Source organism: Protopterus annectens, chromosome 5.part0 (genome assembly GCF_019279795.1).
Source record: "Protopterus annectens isolate FY-2018-M chromosome 5.part0, PAN1.0, whole genome shotgun sequence".
Lineage (NCBI taxonomy): Eukaryota > Metazoa > Chordata > Ceratodontiformes > Protopteridae > Protopterus > Protopterus annectens.
The window spans coordinates 1,454,070,783-1,454,094,487 of NC_056735.1; the positions used below are offsets into that span (position 1 = coordinate 1,454,070,783).

Here is a 23,705-nt window from a genome sequence, read left to right on the forward strand (position 1 = left end):
AACGAAGTTCACAGATGACTGCAAACTAGGAGCCATAATCAAAACTCCAAAAGATGTGGACATCCTACAAAAGGGCCTCGCTGAGACAGCTGCCTGGTGTCAAAGCCATGGCCTCAAGCTCAATGCCAAAAAGTGCACTGTCATCCATTTTGGTAAAAACTCAGTACCCATGAACTACCACATAGGTGGTAGTCTGCTTAACACTGAAAGTGTGATAAGAGACCTTGGGACACAGGTGGACAGTAGTCCCTCCTTTGATAATCACATCGCCACAGTAGTCAGGAAATCCTTCTACATGGCACACCTCATCACAAAAGGTTTCTCATCCAGAAAAAAAAAGGTCATTGTTCCCCTCTACTCATCACTCATTAGACCCATTATAGAGTACAATGCCCCTTTTGGTATGTACCTCACAAGACATCTACAACAACTGTACCTCACAAGACATCTACAACAACTGGAAAGGCCACAGAAATACCTCACAAAGAGGATTACCAGCCTCAAACAGATGCCCTATGCAGACTGTCTCAAAAAACTGCAGCTTTACTCCGTTGCATATCACCTACTCAGAGGTGATCTCTGCCTAACATATAAAGCTACGTCAAACCCAGAGCTGTTGGACATGCTACATTTAAAGAAATCCCAATCCCTATGAGCTACATGCTCTAGGGACCTAAACCTTATCACCACAATAAACAGTGCATGCTGGAGGGATAGATTCCTGTCCCAGAGACTTCCCATACTCGGGAACAAACTACCTATCTATATCCAACAAAGCTCCTTATTAGCACTCTTTAAGAAAAATCTTGATGATTGGATGGGAGATAGGAAATTCACCCCGGGGATCACTTCTGTGGCTCTGCTCGACAGTGGCACAGGAAAATAATTTTCTTGGGTGGCGAAAGCCAGGGTACCTTTGGTAGGCTTATATAAACCCTAGGGCCAATAGCCTAGCACTTACCTTTGAACCTATAAGAACATACTAACTGCAGGAAAGGGTATCATACTAACTGCAGAAGACAGTATGCAGTCTGACATAAGAACAGAATAACTGCAGTAGATAGTATATAATCTGATATGAGCACACTAACTGCAGGAGATATCAGGACAGCACATCTGTGCCTGCAGACAGTGGTGCTATTACAGTTTTGACAATAATTCGACTGTACATATACATGAGAAATATGCTAACCGTACAATCAAAATGTTAAGTACAGGTGACAGACAAGGGACAGTTAGATGTACTGTATACTGTGAAATGCCCAGTCAGCTAATAATTATACATATGATATATATGGACCTTGTAGTGGTTCAGTGATATTACTGATGTGACACGTACTCTGCCATGACAAAAGATTATTTTTTAGGGAATGGGAAATTGATCATACAGCCACTGTAGCAATTTCACTGCACATAGACTTACATTATGAGGTATTTGCCCAACTATACATGGAGAGGTATGCAGAAGCACAATTCTAACATTGCACAGTCATACTAATTCCATTAAGGTATGACAGCACTTCTTGGGATGGGAAGACATTGAAGACAAACAAAAATCCTGGTAGGACTGTTACAGGCATTCAGCAGTAATCACTGTTTGTTTTTTCTTCTGCAGGTTTTCAATCAAGTCAAGAGAAGTCTGCTGAAAAATGACATTTCATTCACCCCCCCAAAAAAAAAAATCCTGGTAGGACTGTTACAGGCATTCAGCAGTAATCGCTGTTTGTTTTTTCTTCTGCAGGTTTTCAATCAAGTCAAGAGCAGTCTGCTGAAAAACGACATTCTATTCACCACCCCCCCCCCCCAAAAAAAATGAGGATCTGTGATGGCCTTCTGTAGCACAGCAACAGTGGTCCCACTCCACAAAGGGGGAAATTCTACTGACCCTGGTAACTACCGCCCCATAAGTCTGACCAGCCTGGTCTGCAAGGCTATGGAAAGAATCATCATGGAACTCATAAATGGCGACATTGGGGATCTGCAGACCCTTGATCCCACCCAATTTGATTTTGTAAAAGGCAGATCCTGCCTCTTAAACCTGGTTGACTTCTTTGAGACAGTCACTAGTGCCATCGACGAGGGCAAGGCTGTCCACACTGCCTACTTGGACTTGGCTAAAGCCTTTGACATGATACCACACTCTGGCATCATAGACAAGTTCAGCAGCCTAAATGTAAATCCATATGTCACAAGATGGGTAGCAAACTGGCTAAAAAACAGAACCCATAAGGTCAAAATTGCTGGAGCCATGTCAGACTCAAAACCAGTCACGAGTGGTGTCCCACAGGGCTCAGTCTTGGGACCACTCTTATTCGGCATTTACTTCTCAGATGTGAAAGCAAATATGGGAGGATTATGGCTGACAAAGTTTGCAGATGACTGCAAACTGGGTGCCATAGTTGATTCACCTGCTGACACACACATCCTACAGAAAGGTCTCACTGAAACGGACAACTGGTGCCGGAATTATGGCCTCAAACTTAACGCCAAAAAATGTATAGTCATCCCCTTTGGGAAAAACAAAGTACCCACAAATTATCACGTAGACAATAACCCACTGAGTACGGAAGAAGTAATCAGAGACCTGGGGACTCAAGTCGATAGTGACCTCTCCTTTGACAACCATGTTGCCAAAGTGGTCAGAAAGACATTCTACCATGCCCATCTCATCATGAAGGGATTCTCATCCAGATCAAAGGAGGTCATTGTACCTCTATATTCCTCCCTTGTCAGGCCCATGATTGAATATAATGCTCCATTTGGGATGTATCTCACCCGGCACATGCAACAACTGGAAAGACCCCAGAAGTACCTCACCAAGAGGATCATAGGTCTCAAACATGTGCCTTATCCAGCTAGATTAAAGAAACTCCAGCTCTATTCAGTAGCATACCGCCTGCTCAGAGGTGATTTGTGCCTAACATATAGGGCCATGTCCAACCAAGAACTGATGGACATGCTCCATCTCAAAAAATCCAAATCCACCAGAACCACGCAAGCTAAAGATTTCAACCTCTGCACAAATATGAATAAGACATGCTGGAGGGATAGATTCATAACACAGAGGTTACCCGTACTCTGGAACAAAATCCCAGTTCATGTGAGACAGAGCCCTTCATTGGCACTGTTCAAGAAAAATCTCGATGCATGGATGGGAGATCGCAAGTTTACCCCGGGAGTCACCTCAGTGTCACTACTAGACAGAGGTATAGTTTACTAAATAATGGGGTCCTACATGTGTCACTACTAGAGAGGTGCAACTATATAATACGGGGTGGCGGAAGCCACAGCACTGTTGGCTAGGCTTATAAATGCCCCCGGGCAGATAGCCTAGTACACTACTATGAAACTATGAAACTATGAAGGAGGAAAACGTGAATCACATTCTCCTGAAATAGTCACAACATTATCAAAGTCAAAATTAAAGAAGGCTACATGGATGCAAGTTGAAGATGTCATCAGTGACTTAACCAGAATAAGGGATGTTAAAAATCCAACATGGAGGACTAGAACTGACATATGGAAGTGAGAGAGAGAAAGAGAGGGAGAGAGAGAGAGAGAGAAAGAGACAGAAATAAAAATCTAAAGTGGTAGAGGAGAAAATTCTCTTCCAAACATTAATGAAAGCTCTTGGCTCCTTGTCTGATTGCAGGGTAGATGAATGCAATGGCACCTAAGCTTTAAGCAGTACTACAGAGAGCTCATACGAGTTAGCCTTAGGCTGGTTAGTTAATATGTCAGTTGGGACATCCAGTGGTTTGTAGATCACATCCAGCTCTTTGGAAGCAGGATGAGTTCAATCTGACTTATTCCAGACCAAAAGAACAGCACTCCTTAGGATTAGATGGGGGGCGGGGGGTGACCTAATACTCCTTCTCCCTCTTGCCTAGACAGACATCAATCATATTCAATCAGGACGGTCAATGAAACGTAAGGCAGTCCATGTAGGATTCCATGACCTCCAAAATCTCCCCAAAGAAGGGGTCATTTGGGGAGCTGAAAGAGAAAGATGCATTAGTTCTGTCTGTCTCAGCAGCAGCAGTCCCATTGTCATTAGAATCATCTTTCCTAGGAGATTGTGAAGGATGAGGGAAAATACTTTCTTTTTCCTACTCTCTAGTGTAGGCTCCATGCTTCCAGCCAATACAAAACGGGCTGTAGATGTCAGTATTTGAGTCACCAGCATGAGGTAAGGCACAAGCCAAAGGTGATGCCAAGATTACCATCATTAAGGTTTCTGTACATATAGGTTGCAGGACAAGTTAGATCAGATCTCAAGAGACGTCAACATTCAAGGCAGGTACAGAAGGCCCACCAGGGAAAAGAAATATGGGACTTTCCTGCAATCCATCAAACACACATAACTTGACTCAGGGAGATAAGGAGAGTAGTCTCTTTAGCTTGAGTTCAATCGCAGAGTCCTCACTGTGGTACATAGGCACCTGTTCCATGTGAGTTGATTGGTCTTAAACGTGTACCAAATACTTCAAGCATAGCAGACATGGTGATAATGTTATTGGATTCAACCTCAAAAATGAAGGCTTGGGATACACTTTTATGGTCGACATCCATGTCATTTGTCTATTAGCTTATCTCAGAGAAGTCATGTGAGACCACAATGCACAGGGGGACTGAAGGCCACTTCCTTCAGTGGGGTGGGAAAGGATGACAACAGGGATCTCACTACTGATTCCCACACTAATGACCATCCAGTGATAACATCATTCTGGTCATGAGAAAGACTTGCACTTGCCTGTACTTTACCTGCAATAAGCTGGGTTTGAACCCTGGTACTTTCAGCACTGCTTGATATCATGATTTATTCTCAAAGAGTAAAGGCAGTAGTGATGGTGTAGTTCTTGATAGGTGATCTTTCAACTTCAGAAAAACTTGTAGCATTTGTGGCTTTTTTTGCATCAAAAGTGGGAATGTTCAATGATGGACATAAAGTCAAGATCTGAACCAGATGACTGGTAAGAAAAAGAGTATTGCCAGAGATAGGTATGTCCTTCTAGCTGGTGTGTGATGTCATGCCAAGTGCCAAGGATGGGAAACACTATACTGCATGTGGAAGCAAGAATTACAAGATTTTTTGCAAACTGAGGATTGCAGCAAAGAAAAAAACTAGAACAGGAGCTCACTACAGGGAGCCTTTGATAGCATATCAGTAAATCAGTGTATGCTTTTTCATACATACATTAATAAGATTAGGATGGAGGAAAAAACTGCACACCTTAAATAGTAGTAAGAAAAATTGGGTAGTGAAAAAATGTGTTTATTTTATAGGTTTAGATATAAGTACTAGGCTAGCTGCCCTTGTGGGACACTTTAAACTTAACCAATTTCCCTTTTCAACGATGAGAATCATGCCCATTATGTTGTGTCTGTAAGCTAAATATCTTAAAATCCAAGTTCAAGGATAAAAAATCTACAGGTCTTAAACCATGTATACTAAATTACATACTGAAAATCCAGTCAGTTAGCATTATTATTTTAGCATGCCTTTAATATAAATGAGGGCTATCTTATACTAAAACCCAGTCCTAAATCTAGCAAGTTTAAGAGAGAGAGAGAAAGGAAGTGACAAAAGTATGTCAGTATAACTAAAATCAGTGGCAGAAAAAACCTCTGAAAATGTTGTTAGCAAGGCTGTAACAGGACATTAGGCAATATTTAACCTTCCATCTGTTACTCAACATCGTTTTAGTAATGGCAGCTTATGACTCAAGATCTAGTTTTTGTGAGATTTTATAAACATTGTACTAGATGAGAATGATCAATCTGATGCTATGAATACACACAAGTCCTAGAACAAGAGGTAACATTTTACACTCATAAAAAAATAAAAGAAACAAGCACTGGTAATGGTATATGAAACTGATACAGACAGAATAATAAATTCAAGATATTGGGCCGTTTGTGTAGTTAGTTCAGAATAGACAAAGACATTTTAAATAGGATCTGTTTTGGGTTTATTTCTGTTATATTTCTTTAGTTTGTGTGCTAGGTTTGTAAGATGTGAAAAAAGGGATTCCCTGGTGGCGTACACTGAGGATGTAAAAGGAATCAACCTAACAACCTAAATTACACAATATTTCAGAATTCTTTGCCTATATTGTACGATGTGCCTAATTTCAATTTACAGCCTGCAGGTTTGACATTATTTTTTTCTGATATTTTATTTGCTAGAGTATTTCCAGATTAGTGGGGCACAAGCACTGTTACTTATTTTCTTTGCACTCCCATTCCACCTTAGTAACATGTGCTAACTCTAACCCTGCCCCTAATCCCAGCTCTACACCTTACCTGAGAAAACCCTTCTGCAACAATGCCATAACACATGACATCTTGGACACAGAACAATAAAATAACACACACACACACACACACACACACACACACACACACACACACACACACACACACACACACACACACACACGTGCGTGCACGCACACGTGCACACACACACACACACACACACACACGTGCAAGCACAAGCACACACGCACACACAGACACACACACACACACACACACACACACACACACACACACACACACACACACACACACACACACACACACACACAATACACACACATGCGAGCATGCACGCACACACACATTCCAGTCCTTCCTAATTTCAAACCTGCACTTGTTGCATTTGATGAAATGCAAATTTGTCTTTCTCGAAACTCTGAGCAAATTTTCAGCTAAAAAAGTGAGTGATCAAATGCCAGTAACTCATTTATAGATATATGCTTCTTTTGCTTGCAAATTCCAGAAGTTTAACAATTTTGCCATAAGGGCCAATGATTTCACGTGCTCTGGCTTAATGATATAATGCATCTCAGTGATGTTGTCTGAGTGAATCTGTAGCACCTGTCAGTTTGCACAGTTTTTGAAAGCCATAAGTACATTTTGGATTGTCATCATTTCTAAGACACTGATGCAAAGCTTGCACTGAGCTGAGTTCAGTGATCCTGGACCAACATATCATTCAAGCAGAGCCCCCCCCCCCCCCATTCCCAGAAGGAGGAATATTCATGAACAGATGTCAAAAAGAAGGTGGAGGATGAAAAGGGATTCCTGAGCTGATATGCTGATGAGATACTCCCCATGGGTTTAACACCAAAGCGAGCTGAGAAAGATGTTTTTGATAATGAGTCTAATGAAATGTCAGGGACATCTGAGCTATTTTCATATGAAGATGAGCACAATGCATTGCTGGCATTGCAGCAGACATTAGAGCCAGTAGCTGAAGAATGATTCTGGTTGGAAGTGGTATAACCTCTACTGCGGTTTGTCATTATGAAATGGTCGATGTTGCCTAAGCCAGGCCTTGGATGATATGCAGTACCCTGAAGTCTAAACACAGCCCTAGGAAGTCCTGCAAGTGGGAAGAGCTGATCGGGGATTTTCAGGAGCTGATGACTATCCCAAGGAAATCAAAGACACGATCTTCTAAAAGCCAGCCATAAGAAACAAATCATCCAGATAGAAGGACATGCAAATATTGATGCCAAAGGCAGGCTACAAAAGGAGTGAGGCCATTTATAAAGATATGAGGAAAAATACCTTAACCCAGTAGACAAGGCATTGAACACCTGGAACTGAAGACAGTGTTTGTGTTCTGGATGAATAGGATTGTGAAGAAAAGTATCTTTCAGATCTGTGGCACAGAAACAGTCACCTTTCTCTAGCAGGTGATAAAGAGGCTGAAACTGAGCAACTTGAGGTTTTTTGTACAATGAGTGTAATAACTGAATAACTTGAGATCCTGGATAGGTCACAGATCTCAATACTGTTTGAAGTCTAGGAAAACTAGAGTACAATTCCTTGTCTTGGACAAAGACTTTAATTCTGTCAGCTCTGCTCAGGAGGCTGGGTATATCAACTAGCATCTGTTCCAGGCAACAAAAAAGGCAGGGGAAGCAGCAGGACAGTCCAGAGAAGTGGTGATAAATTCAAGTGTATGACCCTGCTCCATCAGCTGTCCTGTATGCTGGTCAAAACACCACAACCACTTCTACGAGTAACAAAAGATGACAAAAGAAGACCTCAAACTGACCATGGAGGCTATGATTTAGATGGCAGAAATGCTGCTGTTGGTGGTGGAGATTTCTTTGCAGGTGGCATATCCTGAGGAACATGAAATGTTATCTTAGAACAATACAGTACTGGAGGCATTTCACAGGCATAGATGTATGTCTTCCCTTTCTTGTGGCCCACTTCGGGAGCAAGTTGGCACAGATTGAATATAGAAGACTCTACCTGTCTCCTTAAGGTCTTACAGGGCCTTATTAACTGCTTGCCAGACAGGGCTAATACTAGTAAAAGATCCAGTCTGGAGGCATTGTTGAACTTGTACTCATAGGCCTAACAGAAGTAGTTATGTTTTGTGCACCTTTTCTGGTAAACACAGATTTGTATAACCCTATGTGGGTTTCCACACCGTGATCAAAATTGCTGAGAAGTTTAGGCTTTTCGTTTCTCGGTTAGGTATGCCTTCAACTAGCTTCTAATTCTTATCTATATATATATATATAAAGCCACTTGTACCCTTATGGTAACTAGAGACAAGTTATGGAAAAAATGTCACAAACTAAGCTCCCTGTAGTCTTGCAAAAATATAAAGACCTCGGAAATCTGACAAAAAAAACCCACAAACAAAGATAAAAAGTACTTCTATAACAAACCTCCCACAGCCCTAAAATCTAATCCTAAAATATTGGAACTATATTAACCAAATATTACATCCTGGTAATCTTAGCTCCCCCAATCCATGCCCAGACAAGACATCTGAAGAAATTGCCACTATCTTCTTCAATAGCTATTTTATCGATTCAATATCCAAGCTACTGAACCCTAACCCAAACTCCTCTACTACTACCATCTCCAACTTTTCTGAACCTACTCCTAATACTATCTCCTCAAATACCTTCTCCCTTAAACCTGCACCTACTAGCTATATCAAAACTCTACTCTCTAAATTAAAACCATGCTCAGTATCAGCTGACAATATTCCTTCCACTTTTCTTCTACTAGCAGCTGACTCTCTTGCTTTCTCTGTATCTATCCTAATTAATCACTCTATCTCTAAATCTAAAGTCCCTTCCATATGGAAACAATGCTACACTCTACCTATACACAAAGGAGGTAACTCCTCTGAGATCTCCAACTTTAGGCCTATCGCTATCCTCTCCCTTCTCTCTAAAGTAATAGAAAAATGTATTCATAAACAAGTTATGCAGTATCTAATACAGGCAGATCTGCTTACACCCACTCAACATGGCTTCAAACCCAAACATAGCACCACTACAGCTCTATTATCCTTCCTCAACACTGTCTCTACAGCCAAGGATGACCATAAACTCATTTCTTGGCTATTCTTGGACCTCAACACTGTCTCAAACTCTCTTCTGCTGCACAAACTGCATAACCTCAACTTCTCCTCTGATACTGTTTCATGGTTCTCCAGCTACATCAATGATAGATCTCAATCAGTGAGATGGCACTCTGCACTCTCCCCTCCTCTCCTGGTAAAAATGGGTGTACTTCAAGGGTCCATCCTAGGGCCTTTACTTTTTAATATCTTTACTAATCAGCTCTATACCTCGTGTCCTCAGTCATCTTTAATGCAATACGCAGATGACTCTACAGTCATCACCACAGCCAACTCTCCCTCTAAGCTCTTCTCAGCTACTCAGGCATCTTTTAACTTAGTTGAAACATGGCTCTCCAACAACCAGCTCATCCTTAACCCTAAAAAAACAAAGCTGTTACTTTTCCTACCTAAAAAGTTCAACAATATTAAACCCTCCTTCTTCATACAGTCCCTTAATAACACTCCCATTCAGGAAGAATCCAGCACTAAGCTAGGCGTAACCATCGATGATCAGCTTAAATTTGACTTGCATGTTAATAACTGTATCAAAAAGACTCATTCAAAACTAGGGCTCCTTTATCGTAACAAGAAATTCCTTACCTCTGAAGCCAAGACTACTCTCTCTCTTACCTACCTTCTACCCAGTCTAATGTACAATTCTCAAATTCTCACAAATCTTAACTCAGCACTCCTGACCAAACTTGAAACTACCTACAACAAGGTAGCTAGATTTGATGCCCAACAAACCTACAAATCCCATCACTGTCTCTCTCTAAAACACCTAAACTGGCTTGATTTACCCCACCAGATCATCAATTCTATCCTATAACAGCCTTCCTACTGCCCAGCACTATCCCCTCTCATCTCCCATTATTTTCTCTCCAGACCTCTCCAAAGCTCTAACAAAGACCTACTACAAATCTACAAATCCAAGTCTAAATTTGGACGCAACATGTACAACTATCACCCCACTATTGCCTGGAATAGGCTCCCACTAAAAATTAGGACCCTTACACATCCTAAACAATTTAAGACAGCCACCAAAGAGCACTTTAAAAGTCATTGGTCCTGCCACTGCACTTTCCCTCCTTAAACATCCCCTACTTCCCATACCTTAATCGAATTTCTGCCCTTAACTCACTCTTTTCACTAGCTCTCTCTAATCTTCATTGACTACTCTTTCTACTGTCTTGTAAAAGCTATTAAGCAAATTGCCTCAGAGAAATATTCTATTGTAATTGTCTTGCCTTCATGCAACTACATCATGATAAAACTGGGTTTTTGGAACCACTTACCCCCAAAAACTATATTCATCTTAATGACATATTATTTCTTTTTATACATCTTAAAATAGTTTTGCTATACTCCTGATTATTGACACTGTATAACATTGTATTGCTACTTAATGCCTTGTAATAATCCTGTAACATTGCTGTCTAATACTAATTTATAATGAAAATTAGATAATATGTTGGAGCTTTTCTCCCCAGGCCTCCGCTGAAAAGGGGCTCTTCAGCTCAGTTGGACAATCCCAGTAAACAAATGTAAAAACAAATTCTATATATATATATATATATATATATATATATATATATATATATATATATATATTCTAAAGCTGGCATCAGTACCTAGTCAAGTACATATTTATGATTAGCAATGGGGACAAAAAGATTTGAGGTTGCATAAATTATTTTATGGAACAGATCCAGGTGTTTGGAATCCTTATACAGAGACAGATAAAATTCAGATGGCAATGTGTTTGTTGATGTTCATAAACAGTCATAGCTACTGCAGAGGAAGCCAATAACTAGTGGGACAGTAATGTTATGGACATACTGGCTTGCTTGTTTGCACACATACAAGTTATATCAAACTACAAGAGTGATCCCATGGACAGTTACTGCTACCCATGAAGTTTTTAAGGCAAAGGTGAAATGGAAGTAGGTTATCAGGTCTTGTTTCCATATCATACATACACACACTTACACCTATGGGCAGTTTAGAATCCCTGATCCACCTTACTAGATACTTATGATTAATTCAGTGAGATTTAGTCCATAGTCTAAAGCAGAGCCTTCAGAGGAGGTTATGGCTGGTTACTATATTCCTCCATTTCTACTCTGTATTTTTTCATCATTAAGTACCTGACGCCCATAAAGAGGTAAGCTTTTTGAAACAATTACTCAGAGGATAGATTATCTGGAATAGACACAGAAAACAAAGAGAAATTATAAGGAGGCGTGTCAATCTTATGGAAAATTTCATCTGTCACTGAAAGAAATGTTCAACTTTCATATGCAGAACATTGACTTCTTCCTGGTTAACTTCTCTGGTGAGGGTTACCAAATTTTTCAAAAGAACTCTATGTCGTCCTCAGCCAGGGGACCCTGGGGCTACTTTGAGGCACTGAACTTCAGAGTTAAAGTTGACAGGGCTTTGGATAACTTATGAAGCCCATCCTGGGACACAGGCTGACTGTCTGGAGTATGACAGTGTTTTCTACCTGTTGCCCTGCTGAATTTCTCTAATGCAGAGGTACTATAGTAGTGCAGGTGGGTCTAAAAGACTGATTTAGTCTCACATGTTACTGTCGCATTGCATCCACAGCTAAAATTATTTGGCTTCATCCAAGCACTGGGGTTGTGTTGGGCTTGTTATTTTGACTATTTTTATTTCAGTTAATCACTTATCATAACTTTCAGCTTCCTTGCTCTGCAGTAGCAGTTAACATATCTTCACAAACCCAACAATCCTTCTTGTATTTCTAGCAAGAGTCTGTGTATATGTTTGTGTGTGTGTGTGTGTGTGTGTGTGTGTGTGTGTGTGTGTGTGTGTGTGTGTGTGTGTGTGTGTGTGTGTGTGTGTGTGTGTGTGTGTGTGTGTGTGTGTGTGTGTGTGTGTGTGTGTGTGTGTGTGTGTGTGTACATGCATGTGTGTGTACTTGGCTCCTCAAATGTTCAAGCTATTAAATGAAATTGGGTTGTCTGGGCTGCAGTCAAGGCTCACTCCTCTTTGACATGGAGTTAGGTGTTGCATAACACTTCTGAGCCTAAATTATCTGCATAATTCCCTAGGTTCTCCATAACAAGAGTTTCATTTATTCTAAATAAAACTGAGCACAGCTGAACCTCTGGTTTCACAGTTACTTTCAGTCACTTCCTCTAGGGTATAGCAACAAGTCTACTACTGTATGACCTGCTGATGGAACCCTGACTGTGGTGACTTAAGGAAGGATCCTATTGCAAACTTACACAATTCTACTATTTTTTAAATACATTTAAATAATCTCTGCAAACTCTTTTACTTTGACAGATGCAGTTGCTTTTTGTATCTTTTATTTTCATATGATATACCCTGTGTGTCTTACACCAAAATGCATGCTAGTCTGTGGCCGGGGCTTATAGTAACTAACTAGAAATATTAAACAGAACTAGTAATACAGAATGACTACATTCTGTTTGCACTTTTTATTATCATATGCTCAAATAATCTAAGAACCAACATAAGTATGCCAGTATGATGAACGCTAACTAGGAATAAAAAGAGAAACGCCTGCAGAAATACACCAATAACTTTTAAATGAATGTATTACTTTCATCCTATGGGTGAATACAACTTCTTCAGAGAACAAACCGAAAAACAAATAAAACTCTATTTAAAACTTTTTAAAAATGTCACATGACCAACTTCCCCAAATAGAATCATCACATCAATGTTTCCAAAGAGAATTCTACATAATTTAAAGAAATAATGTGCCTATCACTTACACCATACATTTAATTGAAAATTATAGAAAAACATATGTATTGCATAAATGAATATAATACATAAAAACATATCAACAAACAAATAGTCTATAAAAATGTAAATATATAAATAAATCATAAACTATAAACTGCAGAGTATCAGTATTAAAACATATAATATAGCAAGATTATAATTTAATTCAGAGTCACTAGCTGCATTGCTCAAAAGCTGCTGCTTAAGTTCTTGCAATTCAAGTTTTTCCTTCTATGAACCACTACTGAGATGTATTTTAATATTATCTAAGACAAAAAATAGTTTAAACAAATGATCAGGGTAAATTAAAATATGTTTAAAAAGTACAAAAGTTTCCTTTTTCTTTTTCATATCAAAAATATGCTCCAAAATACTTTTCCTTAATGACATAATGCTACATAAGTCACCCTTTTTGAGGCACAACTACAATAATTGTTATTATCCCATGAGCCAAAGTTCTCCACATAAATGCTAGACTCTTCATGTATACATTTACACTGGCTACATTATTTGCACTTGCAAGGGCCTATTTTTCCTTTCTGAGTATTAGTAGAACATACAACTGATTCTAAAATATTTTTAAAACTTCTATCTTTTCTAAAACTATTCTCGGTTTATCTTCAAAAACTTTATCTAGGTTTCCATCTACCATAAATACACTCCACTTTTGTTTCCAAAACTTTACAAATTGAGTCTGCATCTTAGTTATTTGTCATAACCATTGTCTTTTTTAAACTGTCATCCCAATTTTTCTTATCATTACTAAAACACACATTTCCTGACCCCAAATAGGATTATATATCACTTTATTTCTCTTATTAGAAACTTCTCTAAACAATTCTTACATCATATCAGTGGGGTAACCTCTTACATGCAACATAACTGACCTTTTTCAATCATGATGACCCAGGCTCCTTACAAGCATCCAGCAGAGACCTAACTAGAGTAGATTCAATTTTACAAAAATACCATATAATACAGTAATTAAACATAAAACTGAAGACATGGAAGAATGGTAGAAACAAGTTTAAACAATTAATAGCTATAGAAGGGTGCTACAAACTGTAAAGCAAAAATACAATATATTGGTATGAATGACAGGAAGTTGTACAATTATTAAGGAAAACAATTATGTCCAACAAATATATGTATTTACAATTGAGAGTGATGTCGTATGATCTTGCATTGCAGTTATGCTTTGTTTTGTTAGCTGAATGCTTAGCAGCTCATACAAAGTCTTTGAATAAAGTGTAAGAGTAAGAAGTCTATAAGTTTTTTTTTAACCCCTTAGAGTACTTTTTTATGTCAGTAGGCAAGTAGGTGATCTTGTTTCATGATAAATTACAGTTTGTATTCATTTACACTCAGACAGCATTACCTACTCAAGGATATATGTTCCCACTTGATCCTATGCTCACATGATTGGATTATGGTGAGAGTATACTGGTGACTGTTTATGTTTACCTGTTTATAAACACATGGATTCTGATGTGAATGTAATATCACACATCATGTACTGAGTTTACATTTAATAACATTTACAATCAGCTTTACAGCTTGTTAAGGCTTGTTGTAAGGTATTTTTGCTGGTTAAACAAAAGTATGCTTGAAGACACTTAACAATTACTAACCTGGTGGACCTGGAAATCCGTGTTTTCCTGGAAGGCCTGGCTCCCCTGGTATTCCCTCTCCACCTGGGATGCCTTGAGCTCCCTGTGATCCTTCCAGACCTGGCCAACCTATAAAATAAATGCACAGTTTTCTGCTGTAATGAAAACATTTTGATAATGGCACATCTCATGGTTTTCACTCTTTAGCAAGCAATCTTGGAATGCATTGTTTCAGAGTCTCATATCTGACAAAAGTAAGAAATGCTATAATAATATTCTTTATTTCTTATACTTTATACAAATGCATTTATTCGCTTCCTTGTAGCAATACACTTTGAATAAAATTGAACGTATCTACATATATACATATTTCTGTTATTCTAAGGGTAGCCAACCAGAAAAAGGAAATATCTAACAGCAAACTGGTAGAGTTATGAGTCATGAGAGTGCAAACTTGAGAAACAAAATCAAGACCAGATGATGAACGCTCTGAATTTATTTTTTATTTGCCAGTGAATTTTTTAAATAATTTCTGCTTCCACAACAAAAATTTGACTGCTCCCAATTTGGTTGTGCAAATTATATTCACAACCTTTATATACAGTCTAATTGACTTCATGGGGAAATGATGAAGATTTTATAAATGTAGGAAGAAGCCTGGGAAGTTTTTGTTGCATACTTTCCCCTTTTCCCACCCCTTATTGGCCTGAAAGAGAGCTTTGCAATGCATAAAATGACAGACTAGTATGCAAATGTGCTTGCACACCTCCACATTGTACCTAGAATGTATGGTTTTCCTGACAGTTGCTACTCCTCCCATCTCTCCCATAATGCTTGAGTTTGGTACCTGACCAAAGAGACTAAGTCAGAAGTAACCAGTGTTGCTATGCAGCAAACCTTTGGCCTTTTTCCACTGATGAATAAGTCTTCATTAGCTTCTCAATCCCCACTGCAGTCAGGTCTGCAGTGTTTATACCTGCTGTTCATACCCCATGTGACAGTCAGGGCTCAGTCCTTTGATTTGAAAAAGCTGACTCTAACGAATTTTATTGGTTGAGAAGAGCAAGAGCTGATTACAGTAGAGACTGCAGTTCAATGCCTTTAAACAACAGGTCCAGCAGCTAATCCCTTTCCTTGGTTACATATGTTATGTTGCCTGTGTACTTTACTGTTGACATGGACAAACGTTTATTCAGGTGCAAGGACACTCAGGCCTTACAGCTAATTTATTCATAAGCAATCAGTTCATTATATTGGTCTACTCATCTCACCTCATAAGCAGAATTCTCTACCTTATTCATTCCAGTGGAGCATTGCAGGTTTGCATTCTAAGTTCTGATAATTGTATCCTGAACTTTTTAACAAAAAAGTCATCTCCACATTTCAAACAAATGGAGCCAATAAGTCCTGATAAAGAAATAGAAATGGCAATCTGTTCAACACAAACAAATCTTTACAGTGGAAGAGGTCTTAAACTGCACTTTGTAAGTCATAATAAACACAGTAAATATTATTGTTCTAATATTTTGCAAACAACCTACAATACCTCAATAACCACTCAAGCTACACGCATACTGTCAGCAGCATTTCTTTGTCCATACGTGAGCTTTCATACGAGTCTTTGCTGTTCTCTCTGTATTACTTAGTTGTTGAGATATGTCGAAAAATGTGGCAATATAAAGCTATATAAGAACAGCAATTAATATCTCTTTAACAGCACTATTAGTACAGTTGTGTTGTACATCATGTAAGCTTTATGATAAAATCTGTCATTGAAGTCACTTCTCGTAGCAAATTATTAGTGATTATAGTGGATGATAATCTTAAGTTTGAGCTGCATATATAAAATTGCACTAAAAAAATCACCAAAACTAGGGATAGTTTACAGAGCCAAAACATTTCTCATCAACACAACTAAAACTGCACTTGCCACTATTTACCTCTTACCCTCACTATTTTATGGTGCTCCCATACTTACTAACCTCCAGGTATCACAAAAATCAAAACTTGCACGATGCTATAATAAAGTAGCTAAATTTGTACAAATACCCCTTTCAGACCCCACCACTGTATTGCACTAAAAAGCCTAAATTGGTTAGAACTACCCCATCAACTAACATATGCACAGCTTCTTACCACCTATAAAATTATCCAACATCCATCTGTTTGTCCAGCATTAAAAGTCATTCTTCACAACTATGTTTCCAATTGGGCATTATGATCCAATGACCAAAAATTCCTCTCTGTCCAAAAACCTATTAACTCTGCTGGACATGGTCTGTACTCATACTATGTTGCAAAGGCCTGGAACTCTTTCCCTGTAAACATCAGATCAATACCTTCCCCTCCAATCTTTTAAAACCATTCTGAAAGACTTCCTAGCCAAAATGTGGCTGTGCTCTTGCTCAACCCCAGGATAAACTATATCCTGTAATACGAACAAGTACCTGTTCACACCATATACCTCCTTACTTTCCCTTCTTCACTCACTTCCTTACTTAAATCTATTTCTCTAGCCGATTCTCTTTCTAAATGTGCCATAATCCTGTTTTTTTCAGTCAATTCATAATGCAATTCTTGCTTCTATTACAGTAACTTACCTTTAACTTCTCTATAAAGTGGCTAAAATTCCTCTAAATATCAAATAATTGTCATATATGTTGTAATTGTTCTTAACCAATGTTTTAACATTATGTCTAATTTGATATAATTATTCCAACTACAGATATTTTTATATTATTTTTGAAGATTCTAAAAGTATTATTCTTAAAATGGATTTGTAATACTTTGAAGCTTTTTTTCCCTGTCAATAAATAAATAAATATCTTTTAAGTTCCATGGTTTTAGAATTATTAAAGCAAATATGAAGATGCTATATTAGACACCTAGATACGTCAGTAAGATGTAACTGTAGAAACACCCAAAGGAGTCACTAGGCTGTAATGAGTTTTAAATATAGAGTGTATGTATGTTCAGCTTTGTAGGCTGCCCTTAATTGGTCTATGCAAAATAAAGTATATAGATCTAAAGTCTGAAGGTTGTAAACAGGTTGGCTATATTTCAACTCTTTTATGCAATGTGGGAGCTGCTTGTGTGTGTCCCTTTAATATTTTACCACTTTTTATATTTTTCAGGTAAGTACAACTGTGGCTGATTTTTTTATTTTCTTTGTAAACAGTTTTGAGAAGGGTTTATACCTGAAACCCCAAAACTGCTAGTCATCTTATGTTTTATATATGTAATAATATAGCATATGTGATTATCACAATCGGTTAAAAATCTAAGAAAACTGCACCAAGGATCAGTTAAAAAAATGACTGTCTTATTAGTTAGGTGATTTGAAATAACAGCAGCACCCAATATTTGAAGTAAATACGATGTTTCTAAAAATCTCAAACAAAATTCTTATTTTTTCACACACACATGGCTGTACAGAGACAGAGAAGACAAGACAGTATATAACTTTCCATACAGATGCATCTGCTGTACAAAAAGAAACAGAATGCTGACATGAAAGAGATTTGCAGTTATGCACTGCAGTTTGCCAGTTCTGAATCCTTGTTTTGTGGTGTAAATAGATGGGCAGCATGAGAACATTAAATGCAGATACTTTAATTTTACCTGTTACTCCTCTGACTCCTTGTTCACCTGGCTTTCCTTTCATCCCATCAATACCCGGAAAACCTGGCTGTCCTTCTGGTCCACTTTCTCCTTTCCAACCCTCTTCACCTGTAACAAAAACACCAAAGTTAAGTAATACATTTGAAGCACAAACTTAATTATAATGGGGTCATTTTCAAACATGCTTAAGACAACCAAATGGGATAGAATAAAATGCAAAGAAACTATATAGCAGAAAAAAAGTATTGTCTTAGTTTTTATCTTATATTAAGTGCCACACCATGTGGTGTCTTTGATACTGTGCTGCATTTTCCTCCCATTTGTGCCTGTTTTATGGTAGAAAACTATTAATTTTCTGTAAATGACACAACCAAAAAAATCCATTGAACTTTATCATGTGTGACATCAATATAGGGATTGCATTCAGGTGTGTGCATGACTTTAATCGATGAACAGTGCTATCTATCAAAGTTTATGGATGCACTTCCAGGCTAGCTCTCTACTGATGCCAGTGAGGGATACAGAAGAATTACATTGGTATATACTTAACAAAAAGTTTACAAAGCTTTTATTAATCATCCCACATGCAAATACAGAATTTTAGTAAGATGGGGCAGAAAATATATTGCAGCTCTTAAGTTGCAAAGTGCTGCATTGTATATATTTTGTAGTACACAGCTAAAAATGTTAGCTAGTGATATTAGGTAAAAACATATGATAAAACATTGAGCAAAGAGACAAAAATAATCAGTTCGCAAGCTAAATTACATTATACAACTACATTAATTGTGTTGTTTAAAACATAAACTGATTTATCACATATAAATACTTTTAACTTCTGAAAAAGAAATAAAACAACTCAGCAGTGTGTGACCTTGCAAAGAAGATGTAAAATTCCCAAGACATTTAAGATCTAATGATTTCCTTCTGGATTGGGTAATGGTCAGGTGACAGAAAATAAACAAAGACAACAGCAGCCTTAATGGCAGACTTAAACTGGATCTGAATACTGGTTTGTGCTTAAATTCTATACCAAAAAGCTGTTAAACAAGAAGCTATTGCAATTCCACATTTTCAGTGGCATTTCATACAGCAGTTCAGAATATTTTTCTGCCAGGTTAGGTTCTATTGATGAAAACTTCTTCAAGCAGATTGTTAAAGTCTAGATGCTGTCCATATGAGAGCCAAATTGTCACTGTCAACATAGTAGTTATAAGGGAAGGTCTGAATCCATTTTCCTGAGTTCCTTTCTACTAGATTCCAGTGGCAAGAATAACTAAGGGATAACAGAGAATTATAAACATTGCTTCCAATTATACCGTTCTGGGGAAGGCAAGAGAGATGTAAGACCCACTGATTGAAGTGCTCTTATAGGTTTGGAGTTACTCTAATTTCATTCATAACAGCCTTGCCTGGACTTCTTTCACAGTTGTGAGAACTTCAATTCCAGTCCACTGAATTCTGAAACTAAATGTATAAAATGGAAGTGTGTACACTATGTCTGAGGTTCATAGGTTCATAGGTTCATACTAGGCTATCTGCCCTAGGGCATTTATAAGCCTAGCCAGAGTGTGTGTGGCTTTCACCACCCCTTAGGATGAGAATACTATACCCATTAGTTTGCTGTGCCTCTGTCCAGCAGTGATACAGAGATGATTCTCGGGGTAAACCTATGATCTCCCATCCACTCGTCAAGATTTCTCTTGAACAGAGTCAGTGAGGGGCTCTGCCTCACATGGACTGGGATTCTGTTCCATAGTGTAGGGAGTCTCTGGGTGATGAATCTGTCCCTCCAGCACGTCCTGTTTATATCCGTGTTGAGGTTTAAGTCTCTTGCTCTCGTGGCTCTGGTGAATTTGGATTTTTTGAGGTGGAGCATGTCCATTAATTCCGGGTTGGACATGGCCTTGTATGTCAGGCACAGATCACCTCTGAGCAGACGGTATGCGACTGAATAGAGCTGGAGTTTCTTCAGTCGGGCATCGTATGACATATGTTTGAGCCCCTTTATCCTTTTGGTGAGGAACTTTTGGGGTCTTTCCAACCGCTGCAGGTGTCGGGTAAGGTACATTCCGAATGGGGCGTTGTACTCAATCATTGGTCTGATAAGTGAAGTGTACAGGGGTACAATGACCTCTCCTGATCTGGATGTGAATCCCTTCATGATCAGGTGGGCAATGTAGAAGGTCTTCCTAACCACTTTGGCAATGTGAGTGTCAAAAGAGAGGTTACTGTCAACTTGGGTCCCCAGGTCCCTGATAACTTCTTCCGTGTTTAATGGATTACCACCTATGTGGTAATTAGGGGTTACCTTGTTTTTCCCAAAGGGTATGACTATACATTTTTTGGCATTTAGCTTAAGGCCATGGCTCTGGCACCAGTTATCCATTTCTATGAGACCTTTCTGGAGGATGTCTGTGTCTGATGGAGTGTCAATTATGGTGCCCAGTTTGCAGTCATCTGCAAATTTTGTCAGCCACAATCCCCCTATGTTTGCCTGCACTTCAGAAAAATAAATGCCGAACAAGAGGGGGCCCAGGACTGAGCCCTGTGGGACACCGCTCATGACCGGCTTAGAGTCTGACATGGCACCAGCAACTCTAACCCTGTGTGTTCTGTCCTTGAGCCAGTTTGCAACCCATCTTGTGACATATGGGTTTACATCTAAGCTGGTGAGCTTTTCTATGATGCCCGAGCGGGGTATTGTGTCGAACGCTTTTGCTAGGTCAAGGTAGGCTGTGTGAACTGCCTTACCCTCATCAATGACCTTAGTGACTGTTTCGAAAAAGTCAACCAAGTTCAAGAGGCAGGATCTGCCCTTGACAAAGCCAAATTGGGTAGGATCCAGTGTCTGTAGGTCCCCAATGTCTTTATTTATGAGTTCCATTATGATCCTCTGCATAGCTTTGCAGGCAAGGCTCGTCAAGCTTATGGGGCGGTAATTTCCAGGGTCTGTAGAAGCACCGCCTTTGTGGAGTGGGACCACAGTTGCCGTACGCCATTCTTTGGGTACGTATCCTGTAGTAAGGCTAAGATTAAACAGCAGCCTTATGTGTGGGTTTAGTTCCTCATTGAGTTTGTGTAGCACACAGCCGGGGACACCGTCCGTCCCATTGATGCTGTGTTTTTGCTTAGAGAGAGCAGCTCTCACCTGGGCATCTGAGATGTTTGGGAGGCTAGACTCTGGTGGGATAGATATTTCTCCTTTTGGGGGGGGGGGAGAAATTTGCACTGAACCTGTCTGCCAGTATGTTGGCAATGTCTGTGGGTTCAGTGATTTTTTATCATTTTGGACTAATTCTGAGCATATCTGGGAGTTTCCACCCAGGTTTCTAACATAGCTAAAGAAGGCTTTATGATTGTCTTTTGTGTCATTAGCGATTTTTCTCTCAAAGTTGTCCTTGGATGATTTTATGAGTGATCGTAGTTTTTTGCTAATATTGATCAGAGATGCCTTCCCATTTAGGGATTTTGCTCTGTCATGTAGTAGCTTTCTCCTCTTGTTGTAGAGTTTGTTTATGGCTGGAGTCCACCAGACCGGGCGCCTGCCTTTGGTGGAAAGGGTCTTGATTTTATTAGGGATTGCTTGATCCATACATTCCTGGAGGTGCTCGTAGAAGGCATTTGTAAGGGTTTCAGCAGCGTGGGTTGTGGTTTCCACTGGCTCGGTGGCCTTGAAGGATACCACTCCAGTCTTAAGAAGTGTGAAGTTTGCTTTTGAGAAGTTCTTCACTGTGGTCTTTTTTGCTGGGGGTGGGGGCGGGATGTGGATCTCCAGTGAGATTAATTTATGGTCTGATCCCACCAATGAGGGATATACTTCCAGTGTGGAGCATTTTGTCCCCATGTTTGTGATGATCAGGTCTAGTATATTTTCTCCTCTTGTGGGAATGGTGACTAGTTGTTCCATAGCATTTGAGTTTATGAACTCAAGGAACCTTTGGGCTAGGGTGTTGGGGCTTGAGTAATGTTCCCAGTCTATGTTTGGGTAGTTGAAGTCACCCAATATGATGGTGTTTGGAGAGACATTCATACTCTCCAGTGTCTTCAGGAAGGCTGTGTGGGTTTCCTGAGTTTGAGAAGGTGGTCTGTAGCATGTTACAAACTGTAGGGCAGTTTTACCTATGGTTAATTGCACCTGGATGGTCTCCGATGCTTCGTGCGTTGCCACTAACCTGGAGGTGTGGGTATCCTTTATGAATATGGATACTCCCCCTCCTTTTGTGGTTCGCTCTGGATTTTGGGGCCGGAACGCATGATATGAGGTATAACCTGATAGTGCTGGGGTGCTCTCAGGAGCCTTGAACCAGGTTTCAGTCACAGCACAGACATCGATGTTCTCCATACTGAGGAGGGCTTCGAGGGCATGCATCTTGAGGTTTAGACTTCTGGCATTGAGCAGTATTACCCTTAGTTTTTCTCCATTTTTGTTTTCTAGGGCGTAGGTTTATCATTTGAGCCTTGCCTAAAAAGGCACTATGGGGTGGCAAGAGCCTTTGCCAATATCCGCAAGCCCAGGCGTGACAAGTGCAAGCCGTCCCTTGCGAAGCAGCGTGGCTTGTCAAGCATGTCATCCCAGGCAGACAGACATTGGATCCCCTTAGAATGACACCAGTAATTAAGCCAATTATTAAAGCTGATCATTTTGTCTCTGTATTGTGGCATCATTCTTGGTGAGCGTAGGATACTGCTCAGGGTCAGGGTCATACCGTCCTGGGCTACATAATCTGAGAGCTCCTCTATGTCTCTTTTCATGTAGTCCAGGGAGGTACGTCTCAGGTCGTTCACACCGGCATGGACAATGACTGAGTCATACTTGTACTTGCTGTGGAGTGACCTGAGTGCTTGTGTTATGTGGCGGATTCTAGCGCCTGACAGGCAGCTTACTGTGATCTTTTCCTTGTTCAGTCTGGTGAGTGGGACGTCATTGTGTCTGACTATGGAGTCACCTATAACAAGTGTGTCTGGCATTGTGTTTGGCCTTAAGGGCTGTGACTGTTTAGCACACTGACTTTGAGAACTATGTGTTGCATGTCTTATGTCTTGAGGTGGCAGTTGCTTGGGTGTCTGCTTTGGAGGCCTCTGTAGTTTTGGTAGATTTTTGATCAGTGCCTCCGAGTATGCCTTTGTGTGTTTATGTGTTTGTTTTGCAGTTGTGATACTTCTATGTGAAACTGGGTTTGTGGTGTGCGTGGTTTCCTTCTCCTCCTGTCTGGTCTTGCCAGTCCTGAGTTGAGAGAGCTCAGCCTCCAGTTTGGCTATATAGTTGCATCTCTCACATGTATTTGTGTTTTGTGGGA

The 23,705-nt window shown here is 39.6% G+C and overlaps 1 protein-coding gene across 1 annotated transcript in view; it reads right to left on the reverse strand.

The window, feature by feature from the left end:
- The window catches only part of COL4A2 (collagen type IV alpha 2 chain), a 1,470,466-nt gene that overhangs the window by 216,677 nt on the left and 1,230,084 nt on the right, over nucleotides 1-23,705 (reverse strand). The window contains exons 36-37 of the mRNA XM_044071270.1: nucleotides 18,406-18,513; nucleotides 14,806-14,913 (exon numbers count right to left, since the gene is read on the reverse strand). Coding sequence (XP_043927205.1) covers nucleotides 14,806-14,913; nucleotides 18,406-18,513 — 216 coding nt within the window. The remainder of the gene's footprint in view (nucleotides 1-14,805; nucleotides 14,914-18,405; nucleotides 18,514-23,705) is intronic.